Source organism: Manis pentadactyla, chromosome 1, assembly GCF_030020395.1.
Source record: "Manis pentadactyla isolate mManPen7 chromosome 1, mManPen7.hap1, whole genome shotgun sequence".
Lineage (NCBI taxonomy): Eukaryota > Metazoa > Chordata > Mammalia > Pholidota > Manidae > Manis > Manis pentadactyla.
In genome coordinates, this window is record NC_080019.1 from 91,672,914 (window position 1) to 91,694,652 (window position 21,739).

General features: G+C 42.6%; 1 protein-coding gene across 9 annotated transcripts in view; it reads left to right on the forward strand.

Moving 5' to 3' along the window:
* MFSD1 (major facilitator superfamily domain containing 1) overlaps window positions 1–13,418 on the forward strand; it is a 31,983-nt gene extending 18,565 nt beyond the window's left edge. For 3 of the 9 annotated variants that reach the window (XM_036904095.2, XM_036904093.2, XM_036904094.2), the window contains 2 exons: window positions 1,548–1,595; window positions 2,411–2,472. In XM_036904095.2, coding sequence (XP_036759990.2) covers window positions 1,548–1,595; window positions 2,411–2,472 — 110 coding nt within the window. Of the gene's footprint in view, window positions 1–1,547; window positions 1,596–2,410; window positions 2,473–3,271; window positions 5,409–10,364; window positions 11,133–11,530 lie in introns of those variants that run through there. The other 6 variants (XR_005028564.2, XR_008996849.1, XM_057499624.1 and 3 more) reach the window with 6 other exon arrangements.
* Window positions 13,419–21,739: the final 8,321 nt, after the last annotated feature.

Sequence of the window (21,739 nt, forward strand, 5' to 3'; positions counted from 1 at the left end):
CTCCTCGGGCAAGGGAAACAAAATAAAAAATGAACAAATGGGACTACATCATGCTAAAAATCTTCTGAACAGCGAAGGACACCATCAGCAGAACAAAAAGGCATCCTACAGTATGGGAGAATATATTTGTAAATGACATATCTGACAAGGGGTTAACATCCAAAGAATGGGCCTCTTGGAGTCTAATGGTCATGTGCTGATGTTTGGTTAATTTGTAAAATGGACATGGTGTCATTCAGTAAAGAACTCACACAACTCAACACCCAAACAACAAATAACCCAATTAAAAAATGGGCAGAGGATATGAACACACTTTTCCAAAGAAGAATTCAGATGGTCAATAGGCACATGAAAAGATGCTCCACATCGCTAATCATCAGAGAAATGCACATTAAAACCACAATGAGATATCACCTTACACCAACCAGTTAGGATGGCCAACATCCAAAAGACAAGGAACAACAAATGTTGGCGAGGATGTGGGGAAAGGGGAACCCTCCTACACTGCTGGTGGGAATGTAAGCTAGTTCAGCCATTGTGTAAAGCAGTATGGAGGTTCCTCAAAAAAACTGAAAATAGGAATACCATTTGACCCAGGAATTCCACTCCTAGGAATTTACCCTAAGAACGCAGGAGCCAAGTTTCAAAAAGACATACACACCCCTGTATTTATCGCAGCACTATTTACGATAGCCAATAAATGGAACCAACCTAAGTGTCCATCAGTAGATGAACGGATAAAGAAGAGGTGGTACATACACACAATGGAATATTATTCAGCCATAAGAATAAGAAGAAAACAAATCCTACCATTTGCAACAACATGGATGGAGCTAGAGGGTATTATGCTCAGTGAAATAAGCCAGGCGGAGAAAGACAAATACCAAATGATTTCACTCATCTGTGGAGCATAAGAAGGAAGCAAAAACTGAAGCAACAAACAGCAGCAGACTCACAGAACCCACGAATGGACTAACAGTTACCAAAGGGAAAGGGACTAGGAAGAGTAGGTGGGAAGGGAGAGAGAAGGGGGATAAGGGGCATTACGATTAGCACACATAATGTTGGGGGTGGTGCACAGGGAAGGCAGTATAGCACAGAGAAGACAAATAGTGCTTCTATAGCACCTTACTATGCTGATGGACAGTGACTGTAATGGGGTATGTGGGGAAACTTGATAATAGGGGAAATCTAGTAACCACAATGTTGCTCATGTGATTGTATATCAATGATACCAAAATAAAAATAATTAATTAAAAAAAAGGTAGAGGAAAGAGATGCAGGGATGACCCATGGGTGTGTTGGTCCCTTGTGGGGTCTCAGCTTCATTTTTGACTGTGCTTTCACTGGGCTCAGGTAGCCCATGGAGAAAATGGTGTGTGACTTATTTTTGGTGATTTTTGAAAAATACTGTGATAGTGTTCTTATTTTTAAATGTTAGTTAAATAAGATTTGATTTGTCTAAGCTTTACTTTGTAATTGTGATTATATGGGAATCACTGGGAGGAGGTATGTTTTTTAAGAGCCCTGTGTTTTTTCATTTCCAGTATCGCTTTTATCTGTGGTCTTACTCTATTTGGTGAATCGTGCCCAAGGTAAGTAGAAGTTAAGATATTTTCTTAAACTGGGACAGATCATTTTGTGGGGTCCCTGGATTGTCTGCATGCTTCTTTAGAGGCCACCGCTTGAGTTCATATAATAATGATCTGTTCATAGTGATGTAAACATTTCATTGTATTTAGGACCTTCACATTTATTAAAATTGTTTTCATATTTTTTCTGTCCAAATGCAAAGTTTTAGATGTTCTTTTTATTTGCACAAAAAGTATGGCATTTTTAATACCTAAAGTCCTTTTTGCATTACTCTTATATTTTTTTGAAAAATAAGAAGTAAACAAATTTATAGCTGCAAGTTTGCATTTTAAGATGAAGTGTTTGATGCAGAAAGAAATTAAGAGATTTTTTCTTTTGCTAAGATATTCTACATGTATTTGTGCTGTTTTTCTTTGTTCTTTATAAGATTTTGATGTTACCCTTACTAATTTTTCTGACTTGCCTCTGAAGTTTGTTAGATACTTAGAAGAATGTATATATACATGCTGTTTAAATAATCATAGGTAATTTCCTTTAATTTCTTCTAATTTTCACTATTATTGAATATTAATACAGTATCCCAATTAACAAAACCTAAAGCAATACGTAAGTCCAGATTTACAAAAAATTGCTAAAATTGAGAAGTGGTATCATATAAGGATTCTTAAAAAACATTTTTTTCCCTTGGGTAGGCTCCAGGAGGTGAACTAGATAGAACAAGATAACACCAATGCAAATATTTGTATGTGTGCGTGCATGTTTGGACTTTATTTACAGTAGTTATAATGAACAGATTCTATGCTTATTTGTGTTTTAGGTGGGAACCTAAATTATTCTGCAAAACAAAGGGAAGAAATAAAACTTTCCCATGCTGAGTAAGTATAGAAAGAAAGAAAAGTTGTCTTTATTTTGAAAATCTTAAACATTAGCATTTTATTTTAAGGTATTGAGTTTGGACTTCTAAGAAGTTAGTCATATACTTGAGTTTCAAGAGGTAATGATTATCTCTGGCATTAACTATAACAAAATTCTTGGTTGTGTCAGAAAATTTAAAAAGGTGGATATGAAGAGTTAAATGAATTGGGAAAAAAAGAGAATTGGACTTTAAAGTGCCTTCTGAGAGAGAGAAGGACAGAGACAGAGACCTGTAGTATTTGTAATTGATTGGAGGAGAGGTCTTTGTCCCAAGTTCCTGTGCTGGGAACTTTCATTATTCTCTCTGATACATTTTTTTTTCCTTTAACTAGTTGAGGTAATTTTTCACCTTCTCCTACTATTAGCATGGTATTGTGTGTTCTCTGATTCATTTGAAAGAGATTAAAGTACAAAGTGTAGGGTTTAAGTTAATTTTTTCCATGAGTATATGCTAAAACAGGAATTCTATTTCCTGTTGTTACTGCTAATTTTTTAGAAACCCCGTTTATCAGTAATCCCATTTGAATGGTAGGGTTATAAGAGTTTATTTTTTTCTTTGTTTTTCTGTATTTTTAAAATTTCTTACATTGGTGCAATGTTAACTTCTATGATCAAAAGGAGTTAAAAAATTAGCAAAATGTATAACTTTTAATATTTGGCATTACATGTTCTAAAATGCTTATGGTTTTTATTTTGTAAACCAGATGGGGCTTCATGTTTTTTTCTTCCCCTTTTTGTTAATTTATTACATTATGTTTTGCAGATGAGAAGTTTAAATGACTGTGTCATGAGAATGGGCTGCACACATCATTGGTTTGAAAGCCTCCATTTTATTTTTTATTAAGAATTTAGTCATTGGGAAAAGTAATGGTCTGAAAGTTATTTATATTTCAGATACACCTATTTCAAAGTATATTTGTGAGGACTGTTTTAGCCTGTGTATTTTGTATTGTGTGTTTTTGAAGAATTCTAAAATGGGCTAATCAACAATGAAGTAGAGAAAATTGCTCTAGGACATGCAGGTTAACTTGGACAGTAGGGCAGTAAATAATGGAACGCATTGGATCTTGTATTGAGATGTTCACAAAATATCTTAGGGATCTAGCCTTTTCTTTATCTTGAAGCAAAAAAAAAAAAGTTTTTGAGGGGTAGAAGGGATGTTTTTAAACAGAATAAACAATGGATTTCTGATGGACATTCTCTTACATAATAGGAAATATTTGGAAGATATTTTTATGAGAAGCCTCTGTTTTCACAAATAGCAGATTATAGTCTGTTTTTTTGTGAGTTATGAGAGGTTGCTGAGCAGTGATTCTTCTGAGTTTCTGTAAGTGTTTGTCACAGAGGACCCTTACTAATAACTTAGGGACGTAAATTTATGGTGCAAACTTTATGGTTTTTTCTTATAGCCTAATTAATTACTAAAAAGTGTCCTTTAAATTATGATAATTGGATATACACATGAGTAAATAAAAGCACTGCAAAAGGAATAATTAATGTCTTCTAATTTTTTATTTCTAAAAAATATCAAAACACTTTTTAACTCTTCTTTATGTGGAAGTTTTAAGAAAATATAAGTTGGAATAAAATGTACTTAATTACAGTGATTGAAAGAGTATTTAAGCAGTTTTTTCTCCAGAGTAGGACCTTACATAGTATTTATGTTGTTCGCATGAAATGAATATGAATATGAAATTTCTCTGGCAAACTTAAATACTTTTTAATTGACTCAGTCTTAATATTAAAGTCAAGGACTTCATGTGTTTTGTTCTCCTTGGGCACACAGGTACTCTAGACAACTAATGTATTTAGCTGATTATATTGTTTAAAATACATGGCATAACATTGTATGCTTAAAAGTTCTACAACAGATTGAAAGTTCATCACACCCATTTTCTGAGTTATAGTTTATTGTGTTCAGTAGTTAGTTCTCTAGGCTTTGCCTGCCATGTGACTGTTCTAGCCTATTAACTGTTGACCTAACCAGTTGGCAAGAGTGCAGGAAGTCAGCCGCTGCTGTGAGGGCCTGTGTGGTCTGGCCCCTGTCTTACTCTGTCCACTATGTCTGTGCTTCAGCCACAGGGAGCTGCTGATGTTTTTTCAAATGGGATATGTTCCCTCTCTCCTCAAGGGCTTCGTCGATGCTGCTCCCTTTGCTTAGAATATATTATCCAGGATTCTCTACAACCTGGTTTCAGTTGATTTAAAACAAAACTTTAGCCCCAGCTCAGAAACATTCTTCCTGTGGAAACTTTTAGATCCTTGAGGCAGTAATCAGGCTCTTCCAAAATCCTTTTGATCTTTGAAAAACCCTGTACTTTCCACCTTAGCTTACCTGATCTTATAATAACGAATTTGTGGTGGAGTGGGTGTGGACATCACTCTCTTCCTGTAGATTGTAAGCTCCATGAGCGCAGGGAATGTCTGTTGTATTAATGATGATCATGTCAATAGTGCCTAGTAGAGTAGGCACAAAATATATTTTTTGATGCATAAAGAAAAAGGAGAGTAAATAGAACATCTTTTTGGAAGGTAAATTAACAATATGAATAAAAAGACCTAAAGGGAAATAGTGGGCTGTATGCCTTTTGGCTTACCGATTTTCTAATAATTTATCCTAAGAAATCTATCAGACAAATATACCCTTGATATTTTAAGAAAGTATCTTCATTGTAAAATTACTTATAATAGCCTAAAATAGGAAACCACCCATGTTTATAAGAATAAGGGATTTTTTTAAGTACATTGTATGCTTAAAGTGAAATATTAAGCGGTTATGAAGTGATTTCATTAGCATGTTGGCATGAATGATGGCATTATTATGTGGGAGATTAAGAGTGCTGCTATTTTTGTAAAAATAAACATGTCTGAAGGATGTGCACATAAATGTCCCTGGATGATGGCTTTCTTTTGGCTTATGTTTTCTGAGTTTCCACAAATAAATATTTATTGTATAATAAAAGTTTAAAAAAACCCACAAACAAAATTCAACACAAATTTGAATGCTCCTGTTTGAAGAAAGTTGCATTAGTGTTCAGAAAGAAGGAAGACAACAGGTAGGCTTTTTCAGAGAACTTTAGGGATGTTTGTGGGAGTTAAACAGGACTCTGAGTTAGAAATAAAATTTCCATTGACAGGAAGAAAACTTCACGTGAGGGAACTGTAGGAGACAACAGAATTAGAGAATGGTGTGTATAGGCCAAATGAAATAACACTCATTTTTGGTCTCAGTGATAGCAAAGAACAGCTTCAAATTATCTACCAGCTGCCCATGATTTCTGGAATGCCTCACCTCAGCCTCATCTCCTTTGGCTTCCACTTGCATGTTCTTGGTTTAGGCCCTGAGCAGAGATTTGCTACCTAGAGGTTGATGGGGAAAACTGATGTTTTGTCAGAAATACGGAAAAGTCCTGCCATTACACAGGCCAGACGTCCAAATTTGTTACAAACTTATTATCACTTATCCCCATTAGATGTTCATGTCTGTGCTCTTGCTCCCAAGTGCATGTGTCTTCCTTAGTGGATCCTTACCCATCTCACATCCCGGCAGCTGCCCTGCCTGACTTGCTCTTCTCCCTAAACTGATTTACCCCCGTAAATTTGACTGCAGATCAATTGTGTAATGGAAACCAGTGGACCTGTAAGGCATTCCATTTGGAGTTAGCATACTTTGTAGGAGTTTGTCTTTTTGAGGAGGATCACCTTCCCATGCTTGTCTCCTAAGTTTTTCTAGTCAGCTTTTTGTGCTCCTATTTCCTGATTAGTAAAATGGAATACCACTAGCCTTCTAGCTCTCACATTCTTAATTTGTGACATTTACAGATATTGTTAATTACCACACATTAGATGTGTGTATTCATTGATGGATGACCTAAAACATTGTCTAGACAGTTGAAGGGTTGGACAAGCTGGGCCCTCCTAGGATTGTGTTGATTCCTTTTGGCAAGTAAATGAAGCATGCTCAGAAATACTTGATACACTGGATTGTTCACAAACAGCTGAAAGTGTGGGCTTCTGTTGACACTTTCAAGCTTCTTGCAAGGCTTATCCCCCATCCCACCCCCAAATATTGAGGCTTGTTCACTTTTCTAAGGAAAATGTGATTATCTTGAGGTTCTGTGTCTTACTATGTTTAGGTACCTTTTCACCTTTCAAAGCAGACCCTATCCTGGAGAAGAGGTAGATATGTCAGGACAAAAGGCAAATCTGTCTCCCCACTCCCCACCCTAGTAGAGCCCAGATTTCACAGGGTACAATGGACAAAGAGGTGGACAAACAGTTGATGCAGTGAGATGGGAGGAAGAGGAGAGGAGGGGGTTTGAGTCGGCAGCGATAGGGCTGGGAGGAGAACAGGGCCCTCAAGGAGGAGCAAGAAACCTGGGCTGGGACATGCAGGTAGTAGGGATATTGGCCTGGAGACGGGGCATATATTGGTTATGAAATGGAATGGTGCTGTCAGAGGAGAAATAACTGTCCTCTGGGTTCATGTGTTGTTGGGGAGGTTCATGGAGTCAGAGTGCAGGTTTGGTGGCTGGGGAAGCAGGATTATGGGCCTCAGAAGACGAGACACATTGAATGGACATTTAAAAATGTCTTCAATGACTTTAATTTTACTTAAAGTTATGTGAATTTAAATACATACACGTTTATGTTTCAGCTACCGCAATCGGTATAGAACAGTTTCTTAACATTTCAAAGGAAAAGTATTGAAATATTTTAAGATAATATCATGTTTTTTTGCTCCCCCATTTGAGTTATTTTAGAGAGCTTTGGTTTATTTTTCAACACTTGGATTTTTAAAATGCTCTTCTAGCCTCATGACTATATGCATTTGTATGATCATGTTAGTAAATTAATATGCTATATTTCATAGCCCATAATATTTCACCTTTTAATATCTCAGAAACTGGGGTATCTCTTATCTTTGACAGCATCTTAAGATTCAGAGAAATACAGTAGTGGGAAAAAACAAGCATGATGCAATAACAATGTGTTGATGCTTGATGATGTTAGATACGCACAGACTTTTGTATGATCATCTGTTTTTGGCATCATTGAACTTACAGCTCATTATCTAGAGGTGACGATTCAGGCATGTAGAAAATGTGGCCCGTCTTCCTCAGGGGTCATGTCAGTGACTGGGGGGAATGGACAAAGGGTCGGTGATGCTGTGGTGGTGATAGTGTGTTGGGGGCTGGCACACAGCTGTGGCCCATGGGGGTTGGAGAAACTAGGATACTTGCAAGGTTCCCAGAGGAGATGGTCTGTCTTTGAGCTGCAGGGTGTAAGATAAGTAGGATGAATGTTCTAAGCAGAGAAGGAGTGGGGTGAGAGTGGAGTGGACAAGAGTTTCCAGAGCTAATCCCAAGAGAGCCTGCTGGTTCATGAAAATGGCGTGAAAGGGGCACATTGGAGAATTTAGGTGGAAAGCTTTGATATGAGGCAAATTGCTGAGGGCCTTTCGTTCCATGTTCCATGTTCAGGATTTGGATCTTTCTGAAGGCAAATGGGAACTTTTGGAAGATTTTTATGGTTAAAGTAGGGCTTGCATTTTTGAAAGATGACTCTAGGAGCAGAAAGAAAGGAATGAATTAGGTTGAGAGGAACAAACCTGGAGTTGGAAGAATGGTTCATAGGTCGGAGCAATGAAGCTCACATGAGGTGTTGGGAATTTGAGCTAAGGCGGTGAAGGTGGAAAGAAGAGGACAAGTTCCAGTGATGCCCTGGGGGGGTGAACTGACCATGTGATCATGACAATGTGAGGTGGCCGGAGCAGCCAGAATTAAGACTCCCAGATTTCTGGCTTGGATGGTTGGTGGTGGCATTTAACCAGCAAGAGCAGGTTTGGGAGGAAAGTGATTTCAAGTTTTGGCTTGGTGGGGCTTACAGTACCTGAAGGACTGTTGTGTGGACAGAAGCATAGGTTTGAAGTGAGAGAGAGGATTTCCCTGGAGTAAGGCTTGGGAGCTCTCAGGGGGCCATTGGAGTCGTGAGAATGCCCAGGAAGAGTGTACGAATAGAGAGGAGAGTGCCAAGAACAGAGTCTTGGGGTCACCCACCCACACTTTCTGGAAGAGGTGTGAAGAGAAGCAAGACGGTGCATTCTATGGAAGCAAAAGCGAGTTTTAAGAAGGGAGTGGGCACCAGTGGCAAAAGCAGTGAAAAGATGAAAAGATCAGGGTCTTGACCGTGTAGTCAGTGTGTAGCTCAGAAGTCATTGGTACATTTGTAGAGAAAATCTTGGTGGTGTGGGATGCTGGGATGGGAAGCAGCCTGCTCGTAAAGATTTGGAGTATGAGTTCAAGGTAGAAACTGCAATAAGAAATATGTAGCCTACTCTTGCAAGAAACTAGGCTATACAGAAGGAGCATAAGGAGTCTTCAGCTGCTGTGTCTTTGAATTTTGGGTTAATGCTTATAAAGGTCTTGCTGTTAATGTGTTTTTCTACTTGTGGAGTGGAACATTCTCAGAGAATCTGATTCCTTAATTTTCTTGAAGTGGCACTTTTTGCTTTTTGTTCTTGATTTAACCACTATAAAAATGCCCAGCCACAGCGTGCTGCAAGAACATAAGTTCTGCTTCTTTTCATGAAATTATTTTTGAGGCCATTACCTTTGAAGTTGTTTGATACATTTTTAAAAAACCTTCAACAAAACAAAAAGTTGGGGTGTTGAAATACAAAAGATATTTGGCTTGTTTACAAGAAAGTAAAAGATGATGAGTATATGTAACTTTATAAAGTTGGGTTAGATTATGCTTAATTGCAAAAACTAAAAATTTCCTCTCTTTATTTTCTTTGAAATATGAGCTAAAAAGTGAGAATGCTTTCAGGTATTGTGTGTCCTGGAATTACTTTGAATTGAGGTTGAGTGAGTGTTAGAATAAATAAATCCCAAACAACTTGTGATTTAGTTTTATAGACATGTACTCATCAGTTGGATTTAGGCAGTAATTCCAGAAAAGTATACAGAAGAGAATAAGAGAATCACTTGCTATATATTCATTTATTCTACAAAGATTTAGTGGGTGTCTGTATATTCAAGCCTGTGCTAGATCTTGTAGGAGAGGAAATAAGAGATTTTTAAAGTGCCAGTTATACTTGGTAGGAGTGGAGATATGCCTTAAAGAGGTGTGGATAATGGGTCGCCGAAGGGAAAGGGGCCTTCCAATGGGTGATCAGGGGAGGCTTCTTGGAAGAGGTGGCATTTAAGTTGTTTGCTGAGATACAGCTGTTCATTATCTCTAGTCTGTTTCATGTGACACCCTTGACAACCTTTCTCTTTCGTGAAACTGTTCTCATTTGACTATTATCTAGCTTTACCTCCCATCCCTGCGTTCCCTGTCCGGATTGTTTTTATGGTTCTTGTATCTCTTAGGTCCTCTGTTCTCTTCTTTCTCTGAGATAGCAATTACATTCACAATTTTGAGCATTTGCCTGTGTAGATAATTCTAGACCCTGAGTCTGAGCCTCAGCTGTCTCTGAACGGCCCTCCCTCATCTCTAACTTGAGGCCTCACTGGCAGCTCACATTTAACTTGTCTGAATCTCCCCTCACCCCCGCAATGCAGTCTCCCTCCCTCCCTCCTTCTTTCTTTTTCTTTCCCTAATGACTGTTGAGTTCCTATTGTGTGCTAGGTGCTAGTTTATCGTTTTGATTCATTAGGCTTGGAGTCTCAGTCATTTTTGTGCCGTTTCCCTTACCATGTATATCTAACTAACCATTTTATTTCTCTTCATTCTTTCCAGTATGTTTAAAACTCTTGTTAGTTCTGCTCATGCCCATTATTTGTATGCTTGGATCACTACAGTGGCCTTCCGAGTGTCCATCGCCTGACTCTTCCCCCCTCTTTTGTCAGCATCACCCCTGCCTGCCAAGTGTCCACCATGTGCAGAACGTTGTAGGAGGCTATGTTCTGTAGGCCGGAAATGGACTTGTGGGCGAGAGAAAACAGACCTGAGGTGATGCGGGAGCCCATCACCAACTCCAAGGCCATAAGCCCACTGGGTGTGTCAGCAGCAGAGAGTGAGGTGGGAGGCAGCTGGGAGGAGCAGCCCCCAAAGTCTGGGAAGGTGAGTACTGAGGCATGTGCGGAGGCTTGGGGAGGGTGCTGAGTGGGGGATGGTGGCCCCGTGGCACACATCTGGGGGGTGGAAGTCCACAAGATGTGATAGGAAACCTGTGAGTTCGAAAGTTCAGCTGGGACGACGAGACTGTGATGGGTCTAGGATGTCAGCATGAGAAATCGGGGCTTTATCCTACAGGAGTGAGGATATAGGGAGGGAATGGACAGAATTGTGTGTGATGAAAAATGCCCTTTTAAAGAAAATCTGGAGGTGGTGTGTAGGCTAGCTTTGAAAGGAAGGAGGGCCAATTAGGTGACCTTGCAGAGGTCTCCTGTGACATTTTGTTTCTTTGCTCTAATCCATTTGAAACCTGGGGGCTGCCAGCTTAAGTTTTTGAGTCACAGCTTTGAGCATATTACTCTCCTGCTCAAGTGCCCTTTGCATTTCCTTGTACCTTGAGTGGCTCTTTTGTTGGCTTTGGGCAACTTTCACAGTCACACATTCGCCCACCCCTCGAACATTATCTCCACCTACTGACCTTTTCAGGAACCAATCACTGGCTTTCACACAAACTTTCCATTTTCTCCACTGGTTGGGAAATTCTACGAGTTGAAATTTCACCCAGCTTTGAGCATACTCAATGCCTTTCATGGCCCTCTCAGCATAAAGTGCTTTTTACGCCCCCCCCCTCAAAATTTCCCTAATACTGCCTGCATTGTTCATTTTTAATTAATCAACACCTGACATAATTTCTTCTGTCACTGCTAAAATTGTTAATAAGTGCTAACGTTGTTTGTAATTTTTGTTTGGTTTCCCCAACAGTATGTAACCTCTTTAAGGGCTGGCACCATGCATGACATGTTGTGGGTTGCTCCACCAGTTGTATTTGCATCCAGTACCACCTCAGTCCTGGTGTTTTGAATATGATAGTATTTGCTGACTTTTGATTTTGTTTCAGCATATCTAGACAGCCAGGCTGATTTTGAAGTTGCTAGGTGCCCAGGACAGTAACACATTTGAGAATCCCAGCTTTCACCAGGATGGTGGGTGTGGATAAAATCAAAGTTCCTGTGGCCAGGATTCTCAACGGGCCCTGGTTGGCTAGCTCACTACACACGTGTGGGCAATATATCATTATTAATTATATAAAGAGCTCTGCCTGATGCTCTGTGTGACATGGTGGCACAGCTGCAGGAGAGCAGAGAAGAGGCTGGAGTGGTGGCAGCTCCAAGGACAGAGGCCCAGAGGCAGAGACCGGCTTGCTGCATGCAGACTCGTTCTAAGTGAGTGGGATTCTAGGGATTGACCTGCCACCATGGAAATAAAGTATAACCATGAGTATAAACGCTTTCACCCCAAGAATGTTCTACTGTCATTTCTTTGGTCACATGGGATCCATAGTGAACTTGCCCTGGGCTGAAACCCATTGGCCTGACAATTGGCAACAGTTGGCAGGGTTCATTGGTGACCAAGGAAAAATAACAGGCTGCGCTCGTGGGAGCTGTGTTTCAGCAGGCTGCACCTGTGGACGGGGAGACATTCGAGTGTCCCCTGTGGACATGTGGTACTGTGAAGGGGTGAAGGACTGGGGTCCACCCCAAGAGAAAGCTGACTGATATGGCATCACTATGAAGTGCCGTGGCCCGAGAAGCAGCAGTATGGGAGTGCAGGCTGCCAGGTGCTGTGGGGAGGTGAGGGAAGAGGCCCGAGAAGAAGCCGCTGGAGAAGCAGCAGCACACAGGCTGCCAGGTGCTGTGGGGCAAGTGAAGGATGAGGTGGAGCCGTCAGCCCCAGAAATGGAGGGGCGGAGGCCCTGCCGGTGCCGGAGGCATCAGTTCCTCCTCAGTGGAGACCCCACCTGGTTGAAAGCTGGTGGGCAGCCAGAGGGACTCGGCAACCATGGGTTCTTTCAGCAGAGGCGCAGCCCCCTCCTCAGGCTATGGAGCGCTCCATGCTCTGCTTCTGTCCTCAGGCTCAAGCACAAAAAGAAATACGGTCCGCTTCTTGAAGGAAGAATTTAAAGGGCCCCATGAAGGTCACGAGGACCCAGATGTGGGTTGGTTTGAAAAGGCAGGAGCAGGCAGACAGAAATCGGACTGGAGTTGTGGCAATTGAGACCAGAGCAGCTGTTCCGGCTGCTGAGGACAAAGCATAAGCCAGAGACAAAGCAACAAGATCGGCCTGTGTGTCTGCAAGACATTTTGCTGGAGAGGCTGGAGAAGGTGGGTATTGTAAGGCCCCCCCCCCATGGTCCTTTTGATTAACTCGTTTGAGAACTGGTTTGAATACAGCCAGGATGACTACTTGGTGGCAATGGATCTCCTCAGGCTTGAGGGTTATTATAATTTGTTGTGATTTTTGTTATTTGTATATTGTTGTAGCCTCTGTTGTTGTTACAGAATTTGGTTACAGTGCTCCAGCTTTCTCGCACAGGGACCATTGTAGAGGATTGAGGGCACATAGATTGAGGGGAGAGGATCCTGGAGGGGTGGGGTGTGGATAAAGTGAGAGTGCCTGTGGCCAGGATTCTCACCTGGCGCTGGTTGGCTAGCTCACTACACACGTGTGGGTAACACATTGCTATTGACTCTATATAAAGAGCTCGGCCCAGTGCTCTGGGCGACACAGTGGCACTGCTGTAAAGTTGAAGAAGAGCAGAGCAGAGGCTGGAGTGGTGGCAGTGCCGAGGACAGAGGCCCAGAGGACGGCTGTGCAGGCAGAGAGGCTCAGAGGCAGGGACCAGCTTGCTGCAATGCGGACTTACTGTAAATGGATGGGGTTTTAGTGATTGACCTGCCACCATGGAAATAAATAACCCTTTCACCCCAACAACGTTCTACTATCATTTCTTGGTCACATTGAATCCATAGTGAACTTGCCTGGGGCTGAAACCCATCGGCAAGGCATGGGGGTTGAATGGGTAGATTCAGGAAGAACTTGTTTCTTCGAGTCTACTCTAGGTGGATTTTTAATAACCACAGGAGAGGTGGAAACATCCCCTTGACTTATGTTGGGCAGTGGGTTCTCAGCTCCCCTTACAGTGGGGCCCTTTCTCCAAAGGGAATAGTTTTTGATTCTTGTGTCTTGACATAACTGTCCCTGAAAATCAGGATATGATGTCACTAAGTTAACCTTTTTTATCCCAACTATCCAGAAGTAAGTTAAACATAGATGCTTATATTTTACTGTTAATATAATCTGCAGGAGTAAAATTAGCATTATATGGATCAGAGAAATGCAAGCACATAGGTTAACAAAAATTAAAGATTGTGAAACTCCTCCCAGGGGTGTAAGACACTTGCTTTTTCAGATAAAGGCATGCATGCATCCTAAGGATTTTAGATTACTTTTCTTCCCACCTCCAGGGTTGACAAGCTGGTGAGCACTAGAGGTAATGGCTAAGTGGGTGTGGGATGGCTTTAAGCTTTTAATGGGGATCCCTAGTGCACCAATTCTCCAATAACGTTAAACATTAATTTGCAAGGGGTGGTGACTGGAACTGTAGGCTGCATAGTCCCTGTGTATTATGAAAAGAAAGGGCCAACAGTTAATAACATAGGAGAGAGCTGGGAGGATATGCAGAAGATTGAACAGTTTTAAGCTCTCTGAGCTACTATAGAAGCACTTACGTGGAAACAGCTGACCTGCTAATTAGAAAACATCCTTGCCTATTCATTAAACTAATTATCCTAAGGAATTCTGCTAGGCAACAGTCGTTCTAATTATTGTGTGGCCTTGAAAGCAATAAACTGCACTTTCAGAATAAAATTTTATACTTTTGACAGATACATGGTTTATCCAGACATTTCCTGTAATTAGAGTGGGATAGTAATGAGGGGTTACACTTTGGTTTTTATTAAAAAGGCTTATTCACCTCTTTATAGGGAGATTATAATGAATTATTAAATAATGTATGTTTAGATTTGAGAGCTCCTTGGAGATCATTGTTGTTTAAATATGAGAGCTTTTTTTTTTTAAAGGTTATCTTTTTGGATTACCTCGGATGTTAAGTTTTTTTTTAAAAGAGAATGAACACGTTATGCTTTAAGACAGTGATAAAACTTTCCTGTCACGAACTGAGACATTATGTGCAAATAAGAATAGGGTCATTTATGCAGCCATTTAACTCTGTATCTTCCACTTGATCATGCAGACCTTAAACTTAACCAAAACACTGGTTAGGGAATGCAGTAAAAGAGCACTTACCGTATACAGTTTGGCCTGTAGATAATAGCAATTATGTAAACAATGGAGCTAATCTAAAATGACGAGCTGGCGCTGGCAAGGAGAATCCTGCTGGTTCTTGACTAGTGTTTGGATCGGGCCATGAACTTGAATCTTAGGAGCATGTGCTTCAGAGGTTGGTGCCTAGATGCAAAGCTTCCACCCTGCACTGTGGGCATTCTCCAGCTGGGTGACCTTGAACTAGTACTTGAAGCTCTGTGCTTCAGCTTCCTTATCTGTGAATGGGGCTACAATAGCTCCCAACTCCAAGGGATTAAATGAGTTACTCCAGGTAAAGTGCTCTTGCATGGTAAGGGTTTTATTCACTCATACATCCATCTATCCATTCACGTACTCATTCAACTGCTATCCATTGTGTAGTCAGTCACGATGGGCTGTGCCCTGCTGTGGAGGCTGGTGTTACGAGCATGGCAGTCAGAAAGAGGAGATCCCTGTCCTGTTGGAGCCTATATTCTAGGGGGAAGAGACAGAGCACAAGTAAGAAAACAAATCAACAAGCCCAGGTACCAATAAGTGCTGCAAAGACAGTGGAGAGGGAAATATAATAGTGACTGGGTTATGGGGAGCGAGGGCAGCATTAGCTGGGGTGGGCAGAAGTGGCTTTTAGGAGGTGATGTTTGAGCCAATACCTGAATGAGGAGATAAATGTCAGCTCTCTTTGAAATAAAGTTTTCCTTTGTGTTGATGGCTCTCTCCATTCTCTTATTTTAAAATTTCAGCATCGGTATAAAATCCTTTCTAGCAGGATACCACTATATCTTGAGCCCATCTCCCACTAGCCCATAACTGTGTTAAAACAAGTCATTGTCAATTCCACAGTTTGTTTTCCCAAACTGCTTCTTGACGGTACCCAGATCTGCCCATCCCTGGGTCTGTCTGCCTTGACTCCCAGAAATTCTACTGGAAATTGCCCACCCACCTTGTTATGCCTCAGTTCCTGAAAGAGCCTGACTCTCTTGTTCCCACCGGACAGAAAATGCTGGACTGGATTGAGGTACCTGCTCATGTGCACAGAAATCTCCATCTCTTGTAGGTCAAGCTGGCCACCATCAAGAGCTGGCAGTCCTGTGAGGGCAGGAAGCAGAGTGTGAGGGAGAAGGAACATGCAGTGGAGAAGGGCATAGAACAGAGGGTGAAGAGGTTGCACATCAGGATGGGCTGGAGGGACTTGGCCTGGGCTGCATTGCCCACCCTCGTGAGGGTCTCCTCTGGCTTTGTCAGGCCCCTGACCATCAGTGAGTAGCTCACCAAAGTGACCAAGGAGGGGAAAGACTCTGGACGACCGACGTCAGAACCCCACCATAGGCAAAAGGCTGATCAAAATTCTCTGGGCTGGTCATGTCGTAGCAGAGCACCTGGCCACCGATGCAGACCGTGTGGAAGAAGCCCTGTGGAGCCTGTAGGTTTCTGTCACATTGGGAAGTCACATTGGTCAGCCAGTCAGCATGCAGCCTGCAGGGACGGAATGAAGTTTTTTCTAGGGCTTAATATTCAGGAAAACAATACAGGGAAAGAGAGAAAAGCTTTAGTCATTTGGAGATAAAGTGTTGACTAAACTGTAGTATACAGAACTTTATTCTCAAAAAAGGAACAGAGACCTTACTCATTTCACCAGCAAACATTTTTCCAGCATCTTTTGAGTCAGGCACTGGGGATACAAAGATGAGTAAAGCACAGCTCTTTCTTGCGAGGATCTCACAGTCCAGTGGGAAGTCAGAAGCAGATACAGCTAACTGCAATACAGTATGAAAAATGGCCAGCAAAATGGCATGAAGACCTGCAGGATGCAGCAGTTCTCCTCTGAGGGAGTCCAGCAAAGGCTTCTTAGACCAGGTGCCATTTGGGCTGCTTGGGGGACGAACAAAGGGGAGCTTGCTGGCAAAGAAGGCTGAGGAGCATTTGGGCTAGCTGGGCTGGTGCGGGGGAAGGCAACACACAGAGGGGATGGGGCTGAAGGGCATGGCGTGTCCTGAGATGGCAGGGGAGTCAGCTAGGGGCTGAAAATCAGGGATGCTACTACCTTAAGGAGGATGGATGTTCTTAAGCAGGACTGTGATGGGATAAGGCTGTTTGAAGAAGATACCTTGGCAGCAGCCCAGAACTGGGCCTGGAGCAGTCTGACTGTAAGGGGGCTGTAGCAGTGCATGCCCATGAGAGATGGTCAGTACCCCAAGTGAGGCCCTGCAGTGTGGAGAGAGGAGGAACCCGACCTCGATGACACCGAGTCAGGAGCTGACTGGGCATGGGGCATGAGCCAGAGGAGAAGGAGAGGGTGTCCCTGACACTGGGGACACGGGTGTAGTGAGTTCAGCACCTGAAGGCTGAAGGCTGGGACTGATGTTCTGAGGTGGGGACAGTGGCTCTGTGCTGCAGCCTGCCAAGGGGCTTGCCATCTTGCCGACTGGCTTTAAAATCTGCCAGACTGGGAGAGCAAAGCTTTTTGGCTGGGTGGGTTCAAAGAAAATAGTTTTTATTCATTTTGTTCCCTGTAATCTTTCATGTCGGGGGCTGGCAAATGCTTAATTACTTCCAGCAAAGCTGCCGTCCCAGCTTGGTGAGGGCTCACAGAGGAGCCTGGTTTCGTGCTGGCTTGGCCTGTCAGCTCACACTTATTTTATTTAATCCCCAGAACAACCTTGCTGATGAAGCATTATTGGTTCCATCTTACTTCTGAGGAAATGGAGTGTCAGAGAAGACACCGCTGTAGGGCTCCCTAGACCCTCTAACCTGGTGGGCTTGCTCCTGCTGTGGATCGTCGGCCTCTGCACCTTCAGGGGGTGCTGTGGTGTGAAGGCGCTCAAACCCCCGCCCTAGTACAGGCTGAAAAAAGTCACTTTGTCTCTCTAAGCCACAGTCTCCTCAGCTGTAAAATGAGACAGTCTCTGGTGAGCGTGAGGTGAGATGTAGTCAGAATAGAGGCACGGAGGAGAAACTCAACGCATTTTAGTTCCCTCCCCAGCCCCTGCTCCTCCCTCTTCTCCTAGAGACCCTGGTGCCCTAGAGAACTGAGCTCTTCGTTTTATGGGCGAGGATGGGAGAGCAAGTGTTGCTTTGCTGATCCATCATTCTGCTTCCTGGCTATTACCTTCTGCTTTGGTCTGAATATGTTCCCTACACATTCATATGTTGAACTTCGAATCCCCAGAGTAACTGTTTGGAGTAAGGAAATAAGGTTAAAAGAGGACATATGAGTGAGGCCTTAACCAGTAGGGTTAGTGCTTTTATAATAATAAAGAAACAGCAGAGAACTTGCTTGGTTTCTCACGTGAGGACACAGTGAGAAGGTGACCTACAAGCCCGAAAGAGAGCTCTCACCAGGAACCAAACCCTGCATTTCTTGGCCTCGGAATTTTCAGTCTCCAAAATTGTGAAAAATGCATCTCTGTTGTTTAAGCCACCCAGTCTCTCGTATTTTTTAGCCCTAATCTCTCACCCTCACCTTCACCCACGACTAAACCTAAAAGTAACCAAAAGCCTAACATTTAACCCTAAACCTAACTCGAACAGTAACCATATCCTCACCATACACCTAATGTGAATACTAACCCTAACCCTAACCCAAGCCTAACCCCTAACCCACAGCCTCCCCCTCTCTCTCATTCTCAAGAAGCAGTAACTCCAAACCTAATTCTAACCGTATCACTCATGTTAAACCCTAAATCTTACCCTAAACCTAACCATAACTTGTACCCACATTTTACCATGACCTGAAGTCTAAACATAGCCTTAATCATACCATTAAACCCTGAACCTAACTCTCACCATAACTACATCATCATCCTACACTCACCTTCAAGCTAAACCCTAACCATAGCTCTAACCCTAACAACTAGCCCTAATCTCTCACCCTCACCTTCACCCACACCTAAACATAATCCTAAACTCCAAAGTAACCCTAACCCTAACACTGAACCCTAAACCTCACTGTAATCATAAGAATATCCTCCCTATCCATGTAATGTGAACACTAATCCTAACACTAACCTCAAACCTAACCCCTAACCCTCAGCCTCACACTCTGCCTCACTCTCATGGAATCATAACTACAAACATAATTCTAACCATATCCCTCGCTCTAAACCTAACATAACTTCCTCCTTAAGTTCGGCCTATACCTAACACTGCCCCTGTCCCTACCCCTACCCCTTACACCCTCATGCTCACCCACAGCCAACCGTGACCAGAAACCTTAACCTAGTGATAACCCTTACATTAAAGCATAAGCCTAAATTTCACTGTGAACAAATGCTCACCGTCTAGTTCACCTTAAACCCGCACCTGACCCAAACCCAAACCCTAGGCACTAGCCCTATCCACTCGCCCTGACTTTCACCCACACCTAAACAAACCGAAATCTAAAAGTAACGCTAAAGCTACCATTGAAACCTAAACTAACTCTAACCAGAACCATATTCTCATTCTGTATCTATTGGTCACCCCTAAGACCCAACACTCAACCACACTGTCACTCACATGGAACCATAAGCCTAAGCCTACTTCTACAACTAATCCTCACCCTAAACCTAAACTGAACGCTAAGCCTAACCACTACTTACTCCTAATTCTAACCGAACACCTAACCCTAACCTAAACCTGCGCCTACCCCTAAGCACTCACCCTCACACTCGTCTGCACTCACACTTAAACGTCACCCAAAGCCTTAAACTTGCCCTCATCCTAACATTAAATCCTAATCCTAATGCCCACCATAATCCTATCATCACCCTTACCTTCAAGACAAACTCTAATCCTAACCTTAATCCTAGCAACTAGTCCTATTCCCTCACCCTCAACCGCACCCCAACCTAAACGTTACCCTAACCCTAAAACTAATCTAATCCTAACATTGAATCCTAAACCTAACTCTAACCATAACCATATCCTCACCCTACACCTAATGTGAACACTAATCCTTAACCTCACCCTCTCCCTCACTCTAATGGAACCATAACTCCAAACCTAATTCTAACCATATCCCTCACTCTAAACCTTAAATCTTACACAAAACCTAACCATAACTTCCTCCTTAAGCTCACCCTGCACCTAAAACTACAGCTACCCCTAACCTTACTGCTTACATGGTCACACTCACCCACACCTAACAGGGACCAGAAAACAAAACCTAGTGCTGAAACTATTATACAAAAGCCTAAGCCTAATTCTCACCACAAAACGCTCACCCTCTAGTTAACCTTCAACCCACCCTTGACCCAAATCCAAAACCTAGGCACTAGCCCTACCTCTCGCCCTGTCTTTAACCCACACCTAAACGTAAACAGAAACCTCAGCGTTACCCTAAAGCTACCATTCAGACCTATACCTTATTATAACCATAACCATGTCCTCATTCTGTAACTATTGGTGACCCCAACACTAACACTAACACCGTGCCTGTGAAGTGACCCTGAAACTCACCGTCACTTACATGGAACCGTAACCCTGAACATACTTCTACCCCTAACCCTCAACCTAAACCCTAAACTGAATGCTAAGCCTAACCATAACTTCCTCCTAAATTTAACTATATGCCTAACCCTAACCCTAATTCTGCTCCTACCCCTAGCCCCTCAACCTCACACTCACCTGCACCCACACTTTACCGTGACCAGAAGCCAAAACCTAGCCCTAACCCTATTGTTAAACCCTGAACCTAACTCTCACTGTAAGCATATCATCACCCTACACTCACATTCAAGCCAAACCCTAACAACTAGCCCTACTCTCTTATCCTCACCTTCACCCATGCCTAAGTGCAACCCTGAACTCCAAAGGAACTCTAAACCTAACATTGAAGCCTAAACCTAACACTAACCATAACCATATCTGCATCCTACACCTACTGTGAATACTAATCATTTCCCTAACCCCAAACCTAACCCTAAACCTCAGCCTCCCCCTGTCCCTCACTCTCAAGGAACCATAACTCCAAACCTAATTCTAACCATATCCCTTGCTCTAAACCCTAAATATTACCCTAAACCAAACCATAACTTCCTCCTTAAGCTCACCCTACACCTAACACTATACCTACCCCTACCCCTCACAACCTCACACTCACCCACACCTAATGGTGACCGGAAACCTGAATGTAGTGCTAACCCTTACACTAAAGCCTAAGCCTAACTCTCACTGTCACCAAATGCTCACCCTCTAGTTAATCTTAAACCCACCCCTGGCCCAAACCCAAACACTCCACACTAACCCTAACACATTGCCCTCTCTTTCACCCACAACAAAATGTAAACCAATACCTAAATGTAATCCTAAAGCCATTTAAACTTAAACCTAACTCTAACCGCAACCATATCCTCATTCTATACCTATCATTAACCCCAACACTAACGCTAACCCCATGCCTATGACCAGACCCTCAACCTCACCATCACTCACATGGAACCGTAACCCTAAACTACTTCTTCCCATAACCCTCACCCTAAAACCCTAAACTGCTAAGCCTAACCACAACTTCCTCCTAAACCTAACCTTATGCCTAACCCTAACCCTAATCCTGCTCCTACCCCTAACTGCTCACCCTCACACTCACCTACACTCACACTTAACTGTGACCTGAAGCCTAAACCTTGCCCTAATCCTAACATTAAATCCTAATCCTCTCACCATAACCGTATCATCACCCTGCACTCACCTTCAAGAGAAACGCTAACCCTAAGTCTAATCCTAGCAACTAGTCCTAATCCCTCACCCTCAACCTCACCCCCACCTAAACATTACCCTAACCCTAAAACTAAGCCTAACATTGAATCCTAATCCCAACTCTAACTGTAACCATATCCTCACCCTCCACCGAATGCAAACTCTAACGCCACACCTAACCCCTAACCCTCACCTTCATTCTGACTCACACGGAACCGTTACCCCAATCCTAATTCTGACCATTATCCTCACCCTTAACCCTAAATCT